This window comes from Bubalus bubalis, chromosome 18 (assembly GCF_019923935.1).
Source record: "Bubalus bubalis isolate 160015118507 breed Murrah chromosome 18, NDDB_SH_1, whole genome shotgun sequence".
Lineage (NCBI taxonomy): Eukaryota > Metazoa > Chordata > Mammalia > Artiodactyla > Bovidae > Bubalus > Bubalus bubalis.
Window position 1 is genome coordinate 21,390,952 of NC_059174.1, and position 15,326 is coordinate 21,406,277.

The following is a 15,326-nucleotide window of genomic DNA, read 5'->3' on the forward strand; positions in this document are numbered from 1 at the left end:
GTCAAAAAGAAGAAAAAGAGCTGTTGAAAGTACAGAAAATAATGTTGGATTGAAGAAATGATATTAAAAGAGGAGAGGAATTTCTCTAGTATTTCTAAGAACATAGTAAAGACTAAACAATGCTATGGCTGTCAGGTAGGATTTGCTGGCCTTGGTTGCCAAGGGAATGGGACATTGGTGTGGTGCCTACATGAGGTTTAGGCCAGTGTGTACCAGTGAGAATGATATCCAGTAAAATCAGAACCCTTCAATAGTACTTTCTGCCAAATTGTGCATAAAAACGTAGAAATTTATCTCAGCATGGGCTTCAGGTAAGGAGAAAATTATCTCCCCTGAGAATTCGTAACCATAGGCCTACCTTTTCTTGAGTTTATGGTTTGATTTTTTTTTTTTTTAATTTAATCTGCATGGTCCAGGAATTCTCAAGGCAAAAAATGTAATATAAAAAAAGATCCCAAGCTGGTAATACACTTGAGGTACCTGGTGAAAGAAAACAAACAAAGATAAATAATAGAAGAAACAACTTCAGTTGAGATTATATTTGCGTCCTGAAGATAAAAGCCTTCCATGAAATAAGGTCAAAATCCAAACTTAATCTATGAGGAACAATTTACCATGAGTTAATGTTAGCAAATACAACAAAGAACAAGATTAGACCTCTAAGAATTTCTAATAATAGATCTCCTGAAATAGAAAATAAATAAATTTTTTACTGATTAAAGACATTAAAGAAAACTAAGAACAGAACAAAAGAAAGCATATGATTTTAAAAGGGACATGTGAAGGAGAATTATATGTAACTTTAGAGGTGGAAAATATTGACCTTGAAATTTAAAACTCAACAAATAAGTTAAACCTTGTGCTGGAGAAGCAAATTAGACACAGTTCATGAGAGAAGAAATTATTTACAATATAGAAGAAATTATCCATAATGCAGCATGATGAATCAGTTTGAGCCAAAAAGAGAGAAACCACATAGTAATTTCAATAGGGAAAGCGTGATGTAAAGACTTACTGATTGTGATAGAGGAATTGGAATAATGAGAGATAGACTAGAAAGCAGTGTCGGGAACTCTAAAGAATGTAAGAATAGCCACTGCTCCTAAGGCTGAGGTACAGCACCCAGGGAAGGATCCTGTCCCCACGAGGGCTAAGGGTATGGCCTTAGTAAGCAGAGGACTGTTACCGAAAAGATTAGAAATAACAAGTATTGGATAGGATGCAGAGAAAAGTGAAACCTTATACATTGTTGGTGGAAATGTAAATTGGTGTGGGCACTATGGAAAACAGTATGGAGGTTCCTTAAAAATTGAAAATCGTCACGTGATCCAGCAGCCAAACTACGGTTACTTAGCCTTTAAAGAAAAACACAAATTTGAAAAGATACAGGCACCCCTATCACATGTTGTTTCAAGTATTATTTATAATAACCAAGATGTGGTAACAGCCTAAGTGTCTCTTGATGGAAAAATGGGTAAAGAGATTGTGAGAGATATATATACGTAACACACATTTTCATATATATGTTTATGTATATATGTATACAATGGAATATTATTCAATCTTTAAAAAGACTGAAATCTTCTCATTTGCAACAACATGGATGGCTCTTGAGAACATTATGCTAAGTGAAATAAGTCAGAGAAAGACAAATACTGTGTGATCTCTTAATATGTGGAATCTAAAAAAGAACATATTTTTAAACTAAATTGATAGATAAAGAGAACAGATTGTGCTTGCCAGAGGCTGGGAGTTAGAGATGAGGTGGAAATGGGTGAACTGTTTTTGGTTTGGGTTTTTTTAGTTTAAATAAATTTTTAAAATTCTATTGCAAACAAAGTATTATAAAGACAATCGATTCTCTTATTGTATCTTGACCCAGTTTCCCTGTGACAGATTTCTGTTTTCTTTTGAAAGGATGATGTTTCCTCACCAGGAGATCTTGTTATAGCAGATGGAGGTAAATAACATTTCTTTCTTTCTTTAGTAGTATTGTAAATTAACATTTCCATGATACCATGAGATAGGTAAACTAGTACACTGTTATATGTTTCAAATGTACATGAAATTTATTTACAGTTGCAATCATTATAAAACATAGTGGATTGAAAGTTTAACAATATTTTTAGTTTTTAGAGCTCTAATTAAAGCTTTTTTAAAAGATTTGTTTTTGTGTTTCACTTAATTGGATTAAAAGAAAAAATTAAGTAGGGAAATTTTGCTGCTTTTGTGAGCTTCATGACAGTATCTATTTAGTTTTTTGTGTGTGTTTGTTTTTTAGTTGTGTGTGTGTGTTTTTTTTTTTTAATTGACATGAGTTTGTTTAAATGTAGATGGTCAGCTGATGGAGGGTGATAAAGTTTATTGGCCTACTCAGTCAGCTTTAACTACCCGTTTGAGGCGTCTCATTACTGCATATCAGCGTACTAATAAAAACAGACAAATCCAGCAGATACAACCTACTTTCCCTGTGCCTGCCAGTGTTATGCAGCCTCTTTATGAAGAAGCCACTCTTAACCCTAAAATGGCAGCCAAGATAGAAAGACAGCAGAGGTAAGACTAAGTTTTTAATATATAGTATCTAAATATACTATTCATTCTGAAGTCTGTTAGGCTATGATTATCTCACTTTGGTAAAACCATATCTAGGTAGAGAAGTTGGTCACAGCAAAATGCTTTATGCATACATACATGTGTACATAAGTATATGCACACACAAAGATGGTTAAACTAATACAGATTGCATTTTATAGTTACTAGGTCTTATTTTATGTGTAATTCATGTTTATGAACAGTGAGGTGTAAGGGAAATGAAGGTGAAAACTCAACAATTAAATCATAAATGAAATGTAGTTTTAAATTATATGAAATAAATTCCATTGTGTCTTATTTCACATGATGGCATTAAAGAAGTATAGAATTCATGAAAGAGAAGTTCGTCTCTGCTTTTTACAGAGGATGAACCCTTAAAGCTACTGATGTCATAGGGAAATAAATGGTAGTAGAACTTCTTGCAAGAGATCTTATTAGGAAGACAGGCACACTTCTCTCATCCCCAAAACTTTAACTTCTTAAAAAGGATAGAATCCCTGGAAAAGAGTAAAGAAAGTTTAGCAATAACCTGGCCTCCTTGTTAAGCCTGGATCTTTGGATTTTTTCTGAATGATAAATCACTGTTCCTTTGTTTCACTCGAGGCACATTCATTGTAACCAGAATTTACTCCGACACTTAAGATTTTAGCTATCCTAGATGTAATATTCAAATGCCGCTACCTATGTAAATACACTGTTTCAGTTATCTGTCCTTGCATAACCTCCCATCCCATTACACAGTAATGTAAAGCAACATTGGTTTTTTATTTCTCACGATTCTGTGGGTTGACCAGGTGGTTCTTCTGCTTCCCATGGTGCTGGCCGGAGTGTGGGAAGGGTTTGAAAATCGAGTTAGTTGCACAGTCACGTCTGACTCTGTGATCCCGTGGACTGTAGCCCACCAGGCTCCTCTGTCTGTGGAATTCTCCAGGCAAGAATACTGGAGTGGGTTGCCATTTCCTTCTCCAAGGGATCTTCCCAACCCAGGGATCAAACCTGGGTCTCCTTCATTGCAGGCAGTTTCCAAGAGGGAGCATTCCAAATGCTAAAGGCTGAAGTTGCAGGGTTTTGGCCCAGCCTCGGCAGTTCCAGTGTCACAGCTGCCACCTGCTGCTGGTCAGAAATCACAGGGCCAACCATGGTTTAAGGGAAATGAGCTGCATCTCTCAAATGGAAGAGTGGCAAAAATTTGTGGCCATCTTCAATCTGCCACATACATTTTGCCTCAGTCTATATCTTTAGGAAGATTTAGATCATCTTCCTAAAGTTTTAGTTTTATCATAATATTCAGTGCCCTTTATTTTGTACAAGGATAAAGTCTAACTTCTTAAGCCTTAATTCAAGAGTCTCTTCAGTTTAGGCCTTAGCATGCATTTATAATTTTATTCACTACTATTTCCTCAGCCTGAATGCCCCACTTAGTCTTGATTCAATATCCTGCTTAAGTTGTTCTTGTCACCGAGAATATTCTTTTTAACTCTTTAGTCCATACATGGCCCTACTATTCCTTCAGTGTTCAGCATGGGTTCTTTATCCTCTGTTGGTTTTTTCCTGCACTAGACTAGCTCACAGTATTCTTTGTTTTCTGCACTCGTATAGCACTTAGCTAAAAAAAACGAGTCATTTTCAAAATGATAAAAGATCCTGTAATAACATTTATCGTTTCCTTTCCATGTCTTATCTAACCTGTAAACAAATGCCATTTAACTCTGTGATGTCTTTCTTGATTAGTCAAGTTTGAACAAATCCTTCCATCTTCTGTGCTGTCCTAAATTTGTGGTTTCTATAATGCATACAACTATAAAATACTACCTTATACTGTAAATATGTTTGAAATGTTTTATTCAAAGGGAGGGTCATCATGTCTTCCACATTCTTGTATCCCATGCATATTTTTTCACACAGTTAAGTATGCAAAAAAACCATTCTTGTCTGAAGGAAAAGAAACATGGGTACAGATGAGTCAACTAGCATTTTTTTTTTAATGTGTTTATAAGGCAGTAACCCTGGATTTAATCTTTTAAAGTGTTAGGTACTTGAAATGTTTTTGAATTTTACAATAGTTATTTATATTCAGCATTAATATTATTTCCATGAGCAATGTGACTTTTTCTTTAATTCAAAATAGATGGACAAGAAGAGAAGAAGCTGATTTTTACAGAGTTGTATCTACATTTGGAGTGGTATTTGATCCTGACAGAGGCCAGTTTGATTGGACAAAATTTAGGGCTATGGCTCGGCTACATAAGAAAACTGACGATAGCTTAGAGAAATATCTGTATGCATTCATGTCAATGTGTCGGAGGGTTTGTCGTCTTCCTTCCAAAGAAGGTATGTATAAAAATTTTTTTTCCTTTGTTTCAATCAAAGAAACAGAATTAAAATTCAGAAATTCCTGCTTTTTAATACAGTTTCATGTAATTCAACATTTCACCAGTTTTTCTGAATTGTAAGTAAATTCTGCTTAACAGTCCTTTATTCCTTAATTCTACTATTGAAATGAGAGCTAAAGAGAATACAGGTACACATTTAATTTTGAGAAAACAGTCAGTGTTTTTATTTAGAACTAGATTTATGATTGTCGAGGGTGGGAAAATAAAGGATAGCTTTTGGTAAATAGAACTAACCTATATTTTTAGTCTGTCTGATAGGATCTGTGCTGGAGGGCTTATTTAGCACAAATGATTTTGCAAGAAACGAGGCCTCCATTCAAAAGACATTTTAGTAGGAAAATCCACCCAGGGCCTTCAGAAAACAAAACCAAAACAAGAGCAGTTAATCAGAGCTGCTGATTCTCAGCCAATTTAATTGATTGTGAATCCCAGGTGGGGAGTTTTCATAGATCCCTCATGTTTCCTCCCGTAATGTTAAAATCTTATATCACTAATCATCTTGCTGCTGCTGCTGCTAAGTCACTTCAGTCATGTCCAACTCTGTGCAACCCCATAGACGGCAGCCCACCAGGCTCTGCCTTCCCTGGGATTCTCCAGGCAAGAACGCTGGAGTGGGTTGCCATTTCCTTCTCCAATACATGAAAGTAAAAAGTGAAACTGAAGTCTTAGTCGAGTCCAACTCTTGGTGACCCCATGGACTGCAGCCCACCAGGCTCCTCTGTCCATGGGATTTTCCAGGCAAGAGTACCAGAGTGGGTTGCCATCGCCTTCTCTGAAATTATTAGCCCAGGAAACTAACATTAGCACAATACCATTAACTAAACACCTTTTCAAGTCTTACCTGTTTTTCTACTAATGTCCTTTTTTGTTCCAAGAGCCCACGTTGTATTCCATTGTTGTTTTCCCTTCACCTCCTGCAGTCTGTAACAGTTCCTTAGTTTGGGTTTGTTTGTTTGTTTCGTCTTTAATGACCCTGATACCTTTGATCAATTTTGCCAAAAACCCTTCAATTTGGATTTGTCTTGTGTTTTCACATGATTGTGTTGAGGTTATGCCTTTTTTTTTTTTGCAAGAGTAGCTTAGAATTGATGTTGTATCTTTCTCAGAAGGTAACATCAAGGGGCTCATGATGTCAGTGTGTCTTTTTACTGATGATGTAGCCCTTGATTCTTTGTTAAGCTTAGGTAGTTTCTGCTGCATTTCTCCAGTGTAAAATTATGTTCTTCCCTATCTTAAGAAGATACTTTGAGGCCACACAAATCCTATTCTCCTCAAACTTTCACCCACTGATTTTAGTAACCATCAGTAGATCTTGTCTGCAGCAGTTTTTAACTGTGCAGTTCTACTGCAAGGAAAAACTGTTCCTTATCCCCAGTCTACTCAATTATTTATTCATATTCATATTTATTCAAATGTGTGTTTATTTTTTATTCTGTAGGTTATAATCCAGTACTGTCAGTGTTAATTCTGGTGTTCATATTGTTCTAAATCTGGCCATTAGTAGCTCTTCAGGTAGTTTCTACATTATTCCAACAAACCTCTATCTTTTTTTGAGTACTTTCCAACTGCCAGTGTTTCTGCTGATAAAGATATGACCCCACCAAAAAGAAGAGTGTGGTCTGATGTTGAAATGGAACTGTCTCAGACTAGTAGTCATACACCATTTGACAATTGTTCCTATGTTTATATCAAATTTTAAGAAAGACTTTGGTGTCCCTGTGAGTCCACTGTAATACTCTGAGTTACCTCAGTGCACTTAAAGATATACGGACTTAAGTTTGCGTATGGGATGTTATTTTAACGTTTAATTTGTATTTATAAGTGAGTTTGAGTGCTTTTCTCTTTGATTAAAACAGAGTAGTGTGACATTAGCTCATAGAAAATTTCTTAAAAGTTCATCCTAGTTCTATTAACACACTTCCAAAGTAATCTTAATGTTTTATTTAACTTTCTATAGATCCAGTGTTACGTGTTACATGGTTATTAATACTTCTTTCTAAAACTTACATTTCTCCTCATTTAAAACTGTTAAAATGAAATTCTGAAACTATACAAGATATTGAGTAGACGTATATTTTAGAAGTTGCGTTATTTGTTTTAAACCTATAATGAAATATTTTTTAGGGTAATATGTTTGTTCTTGTCTCAATATAGAATTGGTGGATCCAAGTATTTTTATCCAGCCAATCACAGAAGAACGTGCTTCTCGGACTTTATATCGCATTGAACTTCTAAGGAAAGTAAGGGAACAGGCCCTCCGACATCCACAATTGTTTGAGCGCTTGAAGCTTTGCCATCCAAATCCAGACTTACCAGTCTGGTGGGAATGTGGCTCTCATGATAGGGACTTGCTCATCGGAGCTGCTAAACATGGGGTGAGCCGAACAGACTATCATATTCTTCGGGACCCTGAACTCTCATTTATGGCCGCTCAGAGGAACTACAGTCAAAGTAAGATGGCTCATTCAAGGACTTCTACCCCACTTTTACAGCAATATCAAGTAGCACTTTCTGCTTCTCCTCTTACCTCTCTACCTAGGCTCCTAGATCCTAAAGCTGTTATTCTAGAGGATGTGAAAGTTAAAAGTGAAAACCTTAAAGAGGAGCCTCAGTCTTCTGAAGAAGAGTCTATGTCTTCTGAGGAAACCAGGACACTAATAAAGTCTGAGCCTGTAAGTCCAAAGAATGGTGTTTTACCACAGGCTACTGGAGACCAGAAATCTGGTGGAAAAGGTGAAACAGACAGACGCATGGTTGCAGCCAGAACAGAGCCTCTAACTCCAAACCCGGCTTCTAAGAAACAGCGAGTCCACAAGAGAGGATCAGAGTCTAGTTCTGATTCTGACTCTGATTCTGAGAGATCATCCTGTTCTTCCAGATCATCTTCTTCCTCGTCTTCCTCCTCTTCGTGTTCCCACTCTCGATCAGGCTCTAGCTCTTCTTCTTCCTCCTCTTGTTCTTCAGCATCATCTTCATCCTCATCCTCATCTTCCTCTTCCTCATCCTCCTCCTCATCTTCATCAGAAGAAAGTGACAGTGAAGAAGAGGAAGTCCAAAAGCGAGGTATATGCATAAAGTGCTTCTGCTATTTTAAGACATTTCATATGCAAATGAGAAGTGATTCAGATTGCTTAAGCATGCTTAAAATTGTTAGTTTAAATTTTACGTGTACAGATTTTCTTAAAGAAGGACTGCTGAAAATGCAACTAGATTACTGGTTCATACTGTGTATTCAGTATTCACATTGCAGAATGTGTTAGTCAAACAGAGGATTAGAGACTTGGCACAGTAATTTTATTTCTTTGTGATTGCCTTAAATTTAGTATTGTATTTTTCCTAAAACAAGTTCATCAGTGAGCAAATAAAGATAATAATTTTATAATAGACACCAGTCCGACTAACAAGACCCTACTTGGCCCTACTCAGAAAGGTCTAGCGGAGGAACTCCAGCCTGTCCATAGAGTAGTGGTAGGCGGTCCTCCTCTGTGGGCGTCCTTGTTGCAGTCTAACAGCTCAGGTGTAAGGAAATGTGAGTGAGTGTGAGTGTGTTAGTCGCTCAGCCGTGTCCAACTCTTTGCTACCCCATGGACTGGGGCCCACCAGGCTCCTCCATCCATGAGATTTTCCAGGCAAGGATACTGGAGTGGGTGGCCATTCCCTTTCCCAGGGGATCTTCCCAACCCAGGGATCAAACCCGGGTCTTGCAGGTAGACTCTACCGTCTGAGCCACTAGGGAAGACTAAAGAATGAGTCAACATCAAATGGGCACAGGAGCCATAATAGCAAGCATCTCCTGTAACAACTCCACAAGCATGACTTTCTGGGTTTTCACACAGGACATGCCCAATTACAAGAGTTCCCTCCTGAAAGAATGACACCCTCCCCAGCAAATATTTGTGCCCTCCCAGTCCAGATTGATCAACTCCTGAGTTTAGCAATCACGAGTGTATGTGTTTTCAGGGAAACAGACCTAGAGAGTTACCACAGGTCAAATCTTCTTGCAGAAAGGGATGTTTGGTTAACCCTATTCCTTCAAACTCCGTAATGCCACTTATTTGGCTTTTGCTATAATTTAAAAAATAATGAGTACTTTATTGTATTCTAGGTGATTTTTTTTTTTTTACTTTTAAACTTTTCATTTTCAAATCCTAATTATATAGAATTTGAGAAGTATATGCAAAATTGTGTTACACAGTCTTTAAAATAATTATAATTGGTCATAATTATTCTTAGCAGAAGGTACCCCTCACATGAAAGCCTACGATGAAGAAAGTGTTGCATCACTGAGCACTACCCAGGATGAGACCCAGGATAGTTTCCAGATGAACAACGGGACCGCAGAATCTGCTTACATCCTACAGGGTGGATACATGCTGGCAGCGTCATATTGGCCAAAGGTAAGTAAATCATTTCTTGCTGATATAGTTCATTTTTTAAAATATTTTTCTGTCTATCTTTAACGGTAGATATTCTTATTATGTAGGAAAATAGAGTCACTATCATGTGTGGGATGACCATTTGGTGTTAGCATTAAAAGTAACAACTATTACTGTCCACTGTTACTCCGTTAGATCTATGTCCTTAAATGTATATGATTATCAACCTTAGAATATTCAGAAGAAAAGATAATGAATGCTTATGTTCACATACAATTCAGATGCTTCTTTATGAAATAAGTGCTTTTAAGTGGGTCTTCTTTAAGAAAATTTATGAACCAGTTGTGACCTAGAAAAATGTTCGTTTAAGTACATGTACATATAGTGGTGGAAGCTCAGACTGGGTTAAGACAGTTCTTCCTTCCTCCAGTATATGACTGGATTAGTAGAAGAGTACTTAACTTTAGAAATGAGAGAGAAGAGAACTCTCTACTCTTCTGTATACTCCTGAGTCTGACTTTTTTATGAGGACCCTGTATTACTCTTACAAAAACAAAAGAACAGCAAAATATCTTTCTACTTTTTAACTTCACCAATGGAAATTTATACAGAATTGTAATATGTATGTGAGAAAATGTATGCATACCAAGTACACACAAGTTGTACCAGGGATAAATCCATCAAAGCTGTGATCCCCAAAGGTCTGACTCAATTACTGAAATTACCCTTTGATGTTCATGCTGTTGTAGGATCGTGTGATGATCAACCGGCTGGACAGTATTTGTCAAACAGTCCTGAAAGGGAAGTGGCCTTCAGCTAGAAGAAGTTACGATGCCAACGCAGTGGCTTCTTTCTATACCACAAAGCTGCTGGACAGCTCTGGTGCAGCCACAGAATATAGCGAGCCCAGCGCGCCCCCTCCTGCAGGTGCCGCAGTCAAAGAAGAACATGACCAGTCAACACAGATGTCAAAGGTGAAGAAGCATGTACGAGAAAAGGAGTTTACAGTGAAAATCAAAGACGTATGTTTATTTTTATTGCCCTAGGACCTGATTGCGATTGCGGTGTGCAGCATGCTTTTCCTGCAAATGGCTGCCTGCTCTTACTCTTACTTCCTTCACATACTTGTTTTCTGGTATTTGGATTGTTTTTTTCTTTTTGATATCCAGGTTATTAAACTTGAATATTCTACTAGAGGGATCATCATTAAATATGTTTCTCTACCTATACTTCTGAAAATAGTCCTTCTGCTGATCAAGATGCTTTCTTAAACAGTCTGACAATTTCTTATTGTTTAGTTCTTTTATATAATATTCAAATGGTATGTCAGTGCACTTTCTGTTTTAAATATTTAGCATGCCTTGTTATCAGTAACATTTCATTGTTCAGTATGATTTTTGAAGCTGAATTGATGCCTAAAACATGGGTAATATCTCTTAAAATGTCATGTGAATAATGTACACAGAAGATATATGTCAATCGCTGAAAGGGTTATAATGTACTAGTCACATGAAACGTTTGGTTTTGCTCAGAAAAGTGTATGTAATACCTAGATTTTTTTTTTTCACTTAAAGATAGAAATTTTAATATTCATTATAGAAATTGATTAAATGTTTTTCTCTAGTTGATGTATGAACAAGAAGAGAACATGACTGATTTTTCAGGGTTTTTACCTCACTTTTTGTAAGTAAAAAATTTCTCTTATATACTGCAATGATTTTAATCATTTCTTTCTTGATAATGGCATCTGTTTAACAGGAAGGTGGTTTGAAGTTGACATTTCAGAAGCAAGGGCTCGCTCAGAGAAGGCCACTGGACAGTGAAGACTGTGCTCCTGGGCAGCAGCAGTACCTCACTCGACTTCGGGATCTTCAAGGTGCGTCAGAGAGCAGCCTCGCCAGTTTCCCAAAATCCCTACCACTATCAGGTGAATATGCTAGTAATCATTGCCTCAGCATGAAATAGTCCATTCTTCCTAAATCCTTCCTAAGTCCTCACTTACTCACAGAATACTTGCAAGAACATCGTTTCTACTTTAAACAGCCCCTTTATCATAAGAAAGCTCTAGAATATCACTAAATTTCTTCTTTGGAAGCAAATTCTGCCCACAATTGGGTCTTCTCAATGATTGTATTTTTGTCTTTAAAGGCATCACAGAAATAACCTAGTCAAATGTCTGCATGATAATCTTAACATGTTGAAAACAATGATAATATCTCCCCTTGAGACTATGTTTTGTTCTAATTTTTTGGCATTGTGACTCAGTAATGATTAAATACTGAATTAGTGCCATGTTTTCTGTACTCCAAAGGCACTGAGGAATCCATCCGTGAGATTTTGTTTTATTTCTGTTGATCTGGTTGTATTTTAGTTTGTCTGTGTCCCTCTTAAAGTGTGCTATCAACAATTGAGAATTTTAGTTAAGAGTAGTTGAGTCTTAAAATGTATGGACCACAACATACTGATCATAAAAAAATGTATCTTTTCAGTTAAAAGCAGATGAATGACTGGAATTTCCTTTGTACCTCTGTATACATAAAGTTAAGGACTCTATTTCGGTTGCCATCCACTACTTGAAAACATTTCAGAACTCCTGTGCTTGTGCACAGTGTGTGACTTTCCTAAAATTTGGGAAAATAATGCTATATTATAGATGTTAAATGATTCCTGTTTCCAGTAGCTACTATTCAGTTCAGTTCAGTTCAGTCGCTCAGTCATGTCTGACTCTTTGCGACCCCATGAATCTCAGCAAGCCAGGCCTCCCTGTCCATCACCAACTCCCGGAGTTCACTCAGACTCACGTCCATGAAGTCGGTGATACCATCCAGCCATCTCATCCTCTGTTGTCCCCTTCTCCTCCTGCCCCCAATCCCTCCCAGCATCAGAGTCTTTTCCAATGAGTCGGCTCTTCGCATGAGGTGGCCAAAGTACTGGAGTTTCAGCTTTAGCATCATTCCTTCCAAAGAAATCCCAGGACTGATCTCCCTTAGAATGGACTGGTTGGATCTCCTTGCAGTCCAAGGGACTCTCAAGAGTCTTCTCCAACACCACAGTTCAAAAGCTCAGCTTTCTTCACAGTCCAACTCTCACATCCATACATGACCACAGGAAAAACCATAGCCTTGACTAGACGGACCTTTGTTGGCAAAGTAATGGCTCTGCTTTTCAATATGCTATCTAGGTTGGTCATAACTTTTCTTCCAAGGAGTAAGTGTCTTTTAAAAATTGCATGGCTGCAGTCACCATCTGCAGTGATTTGCAAGCCCAAAAAATAAAGTCTGAGACTGTTTCCACTGTTTCCCCATCTATTTCTCATGAAGTGATTGGACCAGATGCCATGATCTTCGTTTTCTGAATGTTGAGCTTTAAGCCAACTTTTTCACTTTCCTCTTTCACTTTCATCAAGAGGCTTTTTAGTTCTTCTTCGCTTTCTACCATAAGGGTGGTGTCATCTGCATATCTGAGGTTATTGATATTTCTCCCGGCAGTCTTGATTCCAGCTTGTGCTTCTTCTAGCCCAGCGTTTCTAATGATATACTCTGCATATAAGTTAAACAAGCAGGGTGACAATACACAGCCTTGACATTCTCCTTTTCCTATTTGGAACCAGTCTGTTCCATGTCCAGTTCTAACTGTTGCTTCCTGACCTGCATACAGATTTCTCAAGAGGCAGGTCAGGTGGTCTTTCAGAATTTTCCACAGTTTATTGTGATCCACACAGTCAAAGGGTTTGGCATAGTCAATAAAGCAGAAATAGATGTTTTTCTGGAACTCTCTTGCTTTTTCAATGATCCAGCGGATGTTACCACTATGATGATCCAGCTACTATTACCACTTTCTAACTGTAAATTATAATTAAATAATGAATTAGAGTCACCAGAATTTTGTCTCATAGTTTCATTAACCATTCACTGTAATTCTCTAATTACTAGACTTTCAGACAAGTATGAATGAGCCATAGTTCTCTTGCTGAAGTATAAATCCCCCAAATTGTGCTTTACAAAGGTAGTGTTGCTATTATTTCTTTTTTCCATGAGAAAATGGGAAGAGGTGGGGAAGATAAGTTCTGGGATTTTTTTGCCCAACATAAGTGTGTTTAATAATACTGCTGCTTGTACCTTGATAATTCCAGAACTATAGAGTGGGATTGATACTTCTGTCATCTAAACATTTTATTACTATTGCAGCTGAAGACTTTCAAAGACTATACAGCCTTTGCCTATAAGTAATTCTTTGGTAAATAATACTGTTTTAATAGTGTTAATAGTAATTATAATGCTAACTTGCACCTATACAAAATATTAAAAAGCCAAAACATTAAAACTAGATAAAATTATTTAAGAATTATATCTCATTCATCTTGATAATTCCAAATGTGAAATCTTTCTTTTGGCCATGCAACACGGTATGAAGGATCTTAGTTCCCCAACCAGGGATTGAACCTGTGCCCCTCCATTGGGAGCACAAAGTTTTAATCTAAACTAGACTACCAAGGAAATCCCCTTGAATGTGAAATCTAGCTCTGTCAACATTTTTGAGCCTTTTCTTGTTTGTGAAGTGAGGGGTTGGGGTCAGAGGAAAGGTAGCAATGTTTGGTAGATTAAATAATATATGTGACGTGACTGGAATGGAACTTGGCACATAATTAGATGCTAAACAGATGTTAAAATTAGATTTTAGATTGGATATTGAACAAGTGCTATTGTAATTCTTCATATTAAGCCCTTTTTATGTTTATATGAGTATGCCTCTGAATTTTATCTAAAAGCTTTGAATGAAGAGATATTGTATAACGTAAATTAATTAATGAAAGAAAGTAAAAATAGCATAAATTATAAGTCTTTAGTTTATTCCAGAAACCACCTGGAATAGTAATCAAAAGATGGTAGAACTAAATAGCCTGGAGTTGAATTCTGTCATTTACCAACTGTTGTGACATTGGGCTTGCAACGTAACATTTCTGATCACATTTATAAAATTGGCTTAATACCTCTCTGTTTTGTTTGTTCTGTTTTTGGTAATTTAAGAAGACATTTGTTAACACTTAGTCTAGTTTATGACAACACCTAGTAGGCACTCAATAGAAAGTGATATTTATTTTAAATTTTAATATTATTATAATTACATCTTAGAAAAGACAACACAGGCTTTATGAAATAGAGTAAGTTAAATTTTCCATTTTGGATTCTAGCCCAAAATAAATCAGTCATGTTTGTAAAAAGCACTCTCAAGAAGAAATTAAGGTAGCTGGGTTTTTTGTTGTTTTTAAAAAAGAAAGAAAGGGAAGTGTCTTTCATGAGTACACAGGACTTGCTCAAGAAATTCCCCTCAGATGATTGAAAATGTATTTCTTGCTACAAGCTGAACCATTATAAGCAAACATCACATTCTTAATAATATTTTCTCTCATAAGAGTATTCTAGATGATGTAGTCTTTAAGGATGGGAACTGTGTCTTATCTTTGAACCATCCTAGTGCTTTGTACGTAGCTGTTTAAAAATATGTATCTATTGGGAAAAAATGAATGCATGGAACTGTTTGATTCATACCTCTTAGAAACTTTTTTTTATTGAGTGCCTACTGAAATAAGGAGTGTTTAACTGGCAAGAAACACTGGTGATCTTAGGGAAAATACTTTAAATAGTCTGGTCAGGGGCAGACTTTGTGAATTTGAGGAGTGAAGTTTGTTTTGAAAAAGAGGAGCATGACAGATACCAACGTTTCAAAAGTTTTGAAGGCTATGAAAAAGCCAAAATAAGTTTATTTTTTGTTTGTTTTGAGCCATGATTTTAAGTTGATACAAATCTAATGTAGATTAAGATATTTCGACACCAAAAAAGCAAAGATAAATGGTAAAGCAAACTTATACTTAATAGATAAAGTAGGAATTAATGGATTCAAAAAAGGTGGAAAGGTTTGCCTTGTACATTTGAAAGGCATGCTTCTTCTCTGAAAGGGTGTGAAA

The 15,326-nt window shown here is 36.7% G+C and overlaps 1 protein-coding gene across 13 annotated transcripts in view; it reads left to right on the plus strand.

Annotated features, from left to right (window-relative positions):
* Nucleotides 1-15,326, plus strand: part of CHD9 (chromodomain helicase DNA binding protein 9) — a 226,957-nt gene that overhangs the window by 200,055 nt on the left and 11,576 nt on the right. For 7 of the 13 annotated variants that reach the window (XM_006076474.4, XM_025268656.3, XM_025268657.3 and 4 more), the window contains 7 exons: nucleotides 1,918-1,960; nucleotides 2,334-2,553; nucleotides 4,721-4,923; nucleotides 7,140-8,048; nucleotides 9,219-9,382; nucleotides 10,111-10,383; nucleotides 11,120-11,288. In XM_006076474.4, coding sequence (XP_006076536.4) covers nucleotides 1,918-1,960; nucleotides 2,334-2,553; nucleotides 4,721-4,923; nucleotides 7,140-8,048; nucleotides 9,219-9,382; nucleotides 10,111-10,383; nucleotides 11,120-11,288 — 1,981 coding nt within the window. The remainder of the gene's footprint in view (nucleotides 1-1,917; nucleotides 1,961-2,333; nucleotides 2,554-4,720; nucleotides 4,924-7,139; nucleotides 8,049-9,218; nucleotides 9,383-10,110; nucleotides 10,384-11,119; nucleotides 11,289-15,326) is intronic. The other 6 variants (XM_025268663.3, XM_025268667.3, XM_025268665.3 and 3 more) reach the window with 5 other exon arrangements.